This window comes from Mastomys coucha, chromosome X (genome assembly GCF_008632895.1).
Source record: "Mastomys coucha isolate ucsf_1 chromosome X, UCSF_Mcou_1, whole genome shotgun sequence".
Lineage (NCBI taxonomy): Eukaryota > Metazoa > Chordata > Mammalia > Rodentia > Muridae > Mastomys > Mastomys coucha.
In genome coordinates, this window is record NC_045030.1 from 128,142,653 (window position 1) to 128,148,164 (window position 5,512).

At 53.1% G+C, this 5,512-nt stretch overlaps 1 protein-coding gene across 3 annotated transcripts; it reads right to left on the reverse strand.

The window, feature by feature from the left end:
• Positions 1–2,264: 2,264 nt before the first annotated feature.
• Positions 2,265–5,159, reverse strand: Armcx6 (armadillo repeat containing X-linked 6). 3 transcript variants are annotated; one of them, XM_031368219.1, is made up of 4 exons: positions 5,061–5,159; positions 4,664–4,756; positions 4,270–4,349; positions 2,265–3,853 (listed from the first exon to the last, which is right to left on the reverse strand). In XM_031368219.1, the coding sequence occupies exon 4, from the start codon at positions 3,800–3,802 to the stop codon at positions 2,897–2,899; it is 906 nt and encodes a 301-aa protein (XP_031224079.1). In that variant the 5' UTR covers positions 3,803–3,853; positions 4,270–4,349; positions 4,664–4,756; positions 5,061–5,159; the 3' UTR covers positions 2,265–2,896. The 3 variants fall into 3 exon arrangements, with proteins under 3 accessions (XP_031224079.1, XP_031224060.1, XP_031224068.1); XM_031368200.1 differs by having other exon boundaries at positions 2,265–3,945; XM_031368208.1 differs by having other exon boundaries at positions 2,265–3,945; positions 4,270–4,399.
• Between the last annotated feature and the right edge of the window lie 353 nt (positions 5,160–5,512).

The window sequence follows — 5,512 nt, forward strand, 5'->3', positions numbered from 1 at the left end:
ATGAGTGTGAAGAAACAACCCCTTCTGGCACCACCCACAAAGGTACTCAGGAGAAGCAGCAGCAAATCCAGGGCTCTTCCAGAGACCGGAAGGCAGTGTGCAGCAGGCTCACATGACAGAGGAGACAGCTCAGGCATGATCAGATTCACTGTTTGTGGTGGGAAAGCCCAGCAGCAGACAGGTACCTGTCGTGATCCAGAGCTATTTTGATCTTGGCCCAACAAGATGGGCATCGCAGTGGTGGTCTTGTTCTATCCCTCTTTTCATATGGCACTCCCCAGCCCCAAGATTGGAAGCCCCATTTGAAACTGGTCTCCAACCTAGGCCCCATACCATGACTTGGTCAGGGTGTGAGGGAGCAGACAAGACAGCTCTGCAAACCCATCCAAGCAATGTTTATAATAGGGCACTTCCAGTAAATGAACACGAGGTGGCGACGTGGACCAGGACCATGCAGTGGAGATGCTTCAGATCCAGGTGGCTTTCCTGGGGCACAGCTGCACAGAAGCTGTGCAAGAAGCCTCTGAGGCCCTCCCGGATTGAGTATCTGCAATCCTCAAGCCTCAGGTGCCTGGGAGATGCTGGACCACATTATGAGGTACGGAAGTTGGAGTTCCGTGATGGGCAGAGGAGAAGCAAGGCACGTGCTAATTTGGGACAGAAGCTTAAGCAAGGACAGAAGCCTCTGCCATGCCTCTGTGCTGAGGTTAGAGGCCTAGCAATGAGCTGTCACTGAAGACAGCACTGGCAAGGGAGGCTGGACCAGAAAATAGGATGTAGGTGTATACACACAATCCTCCTTGAATGTACATCACCCAGCCAAAGGATGGATCTACAGGCTGAAAGCAGAGAAACCAACCAACAGCTGTTGGTAAACAAGACTGGGTCCCTCAGCTACCCAAGGCAGCCTGAGGCACGAAGCCCTGATGGCTGTGCGTTGTGGCAACAATCACAGGACACCAGTCTCATCCAGTTTCCGGGAACTAGGATGGTCAGTATCGACTCCTGGTTGGACAACTTCCCAGAGTCGGTCCAAGGGGTCTGGCAGGCACCTCAGCTTACTGGTCGCCATGGGATGGTACCAGGAACAGGGTACAACAAGCAGGAGGGATGGAAGTCAAATGGTGTGTGGAGGCAGAAGAGGAAATGAAAGCTCTGGAGAGACATGGAGGAGAGCAGGCAGAAGACAGCGAGCACTCAGAGCACCAGAGCACAGGGCACAGTGACTCAGGACAGCACCCCAGGGACATTGACCAGTGCATGACACCTGTTCTGCAGCAGCAGCAGCAGCAGCAGCAGCAGCAGCAGCAGCCCCTCACAAGGGAAGCAGGTGTCTCCTGCTTTGTGATAGCTCTGGGAAGGCATCTACTGTCTGACACATGGCAAGCATGCAGGGCAGCTAGCCTTGGTGAGGCAGGAACTACAGGGAGTTGGGAGGGGTCTGGAAAGGGGGAGTGCTGTGTGAGGGAGAATGAGTGGGGCAGGCCTGGATGCATGGCTCAATACATAGGGCCCTCCCTCCTCCCTTGCACGGGTGGAGGTGTGTGGCTCTCAGAGGCAGAGCATGGATCTCTGCAGGCAGGTCGTGACCAACACAGACAGCATCCTGCCCACTATATCCTTGTGGAGAGTCCCTGGATGCTCCACCCCTAGGAAGGGCTAGGGAAGAATGCGGGGGTCCCCCCAAAAGTGGAAAGGCTGCCAACCCTCTCACCCTGCCAGCAAGCAGTGCTTGGGATCCTGAGGAAGGAAGGGTGCAGGAAGTGGGTTTGACAGCCTCTTAGGGGGACATAGAGAAGTAAAGGAAGCAGGAGTCAGCCAAGTGGTAGTCCTTACTAGAGAACCCTTCATCAGATGGGCACAGATGGGTGACAGAGCCACCGCAGGGTACACGGATAAATGCCGTGGATGCGGGCCTTCAGTCCAAGGAGGCCAGTCAAGGAGACTTCTTTTTTAAGGGCTGCCCCGTGCTCAGGGGCCATGGTGCCTGCTCCAAGGGTGTTGACCTCTCTTGTTCTGAACTCTTGTCACAGTTCATAGCATCCCCGCCCTCACCCCTCCCCTGAGTCCCTCTCTTGAGCCTTACTTGTCCTCAGCACAGCAGTACCTTTCTGCCCCTGCCTCCTGTGAGCCCTGCTGAGTGCACCCATCAGGGAGCAGGAGCCCTGTCCTCAAGGAGCAGGGGGCCCAGACAGCTGGACCCTGTGGTGCATTTTGTCTCCATGTTTGTGCAGGCCGCAAACTCAAAGAGGAGGCCAGTGCCCCTTTTTAATCGTCTTGCCATTCGAAGCACACAGTTTATTGAGGATACACACTCGGGGTGAGGGCAAGGGACTGGGGAGTAAGAGGGTCAGTCACTACAATGGGCAGGAGGGGAGTGCATTTCTTGATTGACATGCTAGCCATCCATCAGCTAGTGTGGGACAGAGGAGAGGGGAACTACTTCAACCTAAGCAGCTGCAAAGGGAGTTCTGCGAAAGCTCTCATAGGGGTGTCATTTCTGCTAAGTGGTTCCGCTTAGACAGGGAGATCACCACGGGCAACAAGGACATTCGCTCTGATGCTGTGGTTGGCTGTAAGTTATCCACAGCTAGTGGCCGTGGGGAGGGGGGTCCCCTTCCCCTTTACCTCATGAAGAAGGCTGCAAGGGAGCAATTTACAGTGCACTTTACCTGCAGACTACAAAAGCCAGAAGTTGCCCACAGCTCTCTCAGAGCCCTGCCTGGCCAGTAAGAGTGTAGCCCTCCATGGAGACATTGGAAGGACCCTCACCCAGGGAGGAGCTGACTGACTGGCTAAGACTGCATCCTTGGTGGCACCCACTGCAGCCTCTCTGCCCTCAGGAAAGCGCTCAGGCTCTGGGTGGCTTCAGTCTCATTCTTCCCGAGACAGCCACTTAAGGGGAGATGGCTTCCACAAGCATCTCTCTGCTCCCACTTCTGGTAAAGAAGCACATGAATGAGAAGAGCATTTGGGCAGGCAGCGCTTCCCCCAGCAGCACTGGCTTTTCAGACAAACTCATCAGTGGTTCCAAACCCTGAACCTCTGCACCTCCGCTGCCCTCGGATATCAGAGGAAACTTCAGGTCTGAAAAGGACTTGGCAAGCATGGTATTAATGACTGTCATGCTTATTAGCAGGCTTAATCCTGCCTGCTGCAGAAGTGACTTGCAGCAACATAACGCTGCCTCTCGACACACTTCATCGATGTACATCTTAATCTGGCCCTCATTTTCAATGCTGCCGTTTGGGTTTTCAGGGACATGCAAAGCTTTCTCCCTCACAGTGGGCTGGGGGGTGGGACTCCTGTTTCCAACCACTGAGAGGCTGGCCAAATGCTTACTGACATTGTGGCTAAGGGGAAAGCCAGCATTTGTGGGCTCCGTGAATATTTTCTTTCTTTGACTGGAAACACACTTGGTCAGGTCAAGAATACAACTGAAGGATTTAAAGCTCTGTACACCCCATACGTTTTTATGTTCATAAGGGAATGGCCGAGGCTTGATTGGGTGTGTTCTGTTTGCCTTTCCACCACCTGACCGTCTGTCCTCAGTCCCACCTGGGGTCCCAGGTTCATCCCAGTCCCCATCCTCACTCCAGGGTCGAGCCATTGCTGTGAAATCAAACCAAATGTCTGCCTCCTCTTCATCCAGATCCTGCTCATCATCCCATTCATCTTCCTCCCGGTCCTCCAGCTGGTTCCCCTCACTTCTTCCAATGGTCAGTTTGTACATGCAGTAACAGGCACCAGCCCCAATCATGAGTCCGGCTGCCATCCAACCCATTTCCCGGGCCCGACCCATGCTTATAGGTGTGTGAGCCTTGTGGCCAGAAAGAAGCGGGCCTTTCTTCACCTAATTGAAGAGAACAGTCAGGGGATGTGTGAATAATGGTGGGGGCTAGTATCTTCAGCCTTTCCTAGGCCTCTGTGATTCTTGTCGTGAATCTAAGAGTGAGAGAAACGGAATTAGAGTTCTGAGCTGTGATGGTGTTCGTACCTGCCCAGACAGGTAGGCGTTTGAATTCTCCCTGAGAAAGTTGGATTATTAGGGAATGATCTCATTGTTCTTTTCTGCCTTCCCATATCTACCCTCACGATCTACTTTCATGCCTCCAGGATTCTCAGAGATAGACAGTAGATGAGGCTCTCACTTGATAAGATGAGGCAGGTTAAAGGAACAGCTAACCCTCATGTAGGCTTCTTTACCACCCACCTCCCTTCTCTCCTCCTCCTCCCCACCCCCAAAACACTGCATGTTTTCTGACTAACCTCTACAAAAACCAAGTGAATTCCATTTTTCTTCTCGTGTCTTCTGTTGTATTCCCTCCACAGAGATAGGTGGACCGAGCCTGGCAGAAGGACAATCGAAAAGCGATGTAAGACAGCAATGGAGATAGATCTGAAAGTGTAGTTGGACAGATATAACTACACAGATTGGCGCTTTTCTGAATTTGGGATTTTTGAGTAAAAATGTTATTTCTCACACCCTCCCGACTTTGCTAACGAGGGCCTCCCCGCCCCCTCCTCGTCCGCCATTTCCCCAGCAAAGGCCGCCACACCCCTTTCCCTGCACCGAAATGGGAGGGGGTGTGGAGAAAGAAGGGGCCAGGAGAGGGCGACTCGGACCTGACCCGCAAAGATCCCAGCCCCCTTCATCTCCTACCTTTAGGTTCAGGATGAATCCCACCTTCAAACCTGCAGCAAGGTTCCAACGAAGGTGGTTTGCTTCTTCTCTAGCCTAAGCTTCAGCGGAGACCTATAACAGACAGGGGACCGAGGGCACGGAGTGCTTGGTGGACTGACCAGCACCCGGGACGTGGTGCCTGGATCGGGGGTCCTTTCTTTGCTTGGATTTTGTGCAACCGCGGTTCACCCACTTCACCCCGACCTGAAGCCTGCCAGTTCTTCCTACTAAAAGAACCGAGGGTGAGATGCGGGTCCAGGGCTAGATATTTAAAAAGTAGGTGAGAAAGAGACATAGCTCATATTCGCCAAACTTGGATGCGAGGTGCTCTTGGCCCTCTCCCACCCCAGTCGCCTTCCAAGCAGCTTCCACCGACCTGCATGGTCCCAGCGAGTTTCCTTCTCCTTCACGCGCCTGCAGAGTAATAGGGGGTTGGTACCCAGTCAGAGGCGACTAACAGGACTTCAGCTCTAGGCGGCTCTGGGTCACGTGACAGCCACGTCACCAGTAAGCTCTAGCCCCCAATTTCCACTCCCACAAGCAGTGCGGCAGGAGCCAGTAGGCTCCGTACCTCCCCCAATACTTGGGGCCCTGTTAGTCTTTTTCTCTATAACAATACCCGAAACCAGAAGTTACGGCTTCTCTATAATGTTGGAGTTTGACTTTCCCGAATTACTGTGCATCCACACTTTCTTCTTGGGGGAAATGTATTATCTATTCGTTGCTTTTCAAACTCCTGCACCCCTTTCTTTAATTTCCATCCCTCTCTATTTTTAGTTTCTGCAGCAGAGTTGGAGAGAGGGGTCAGAAAAGGAAACACAGATAGGA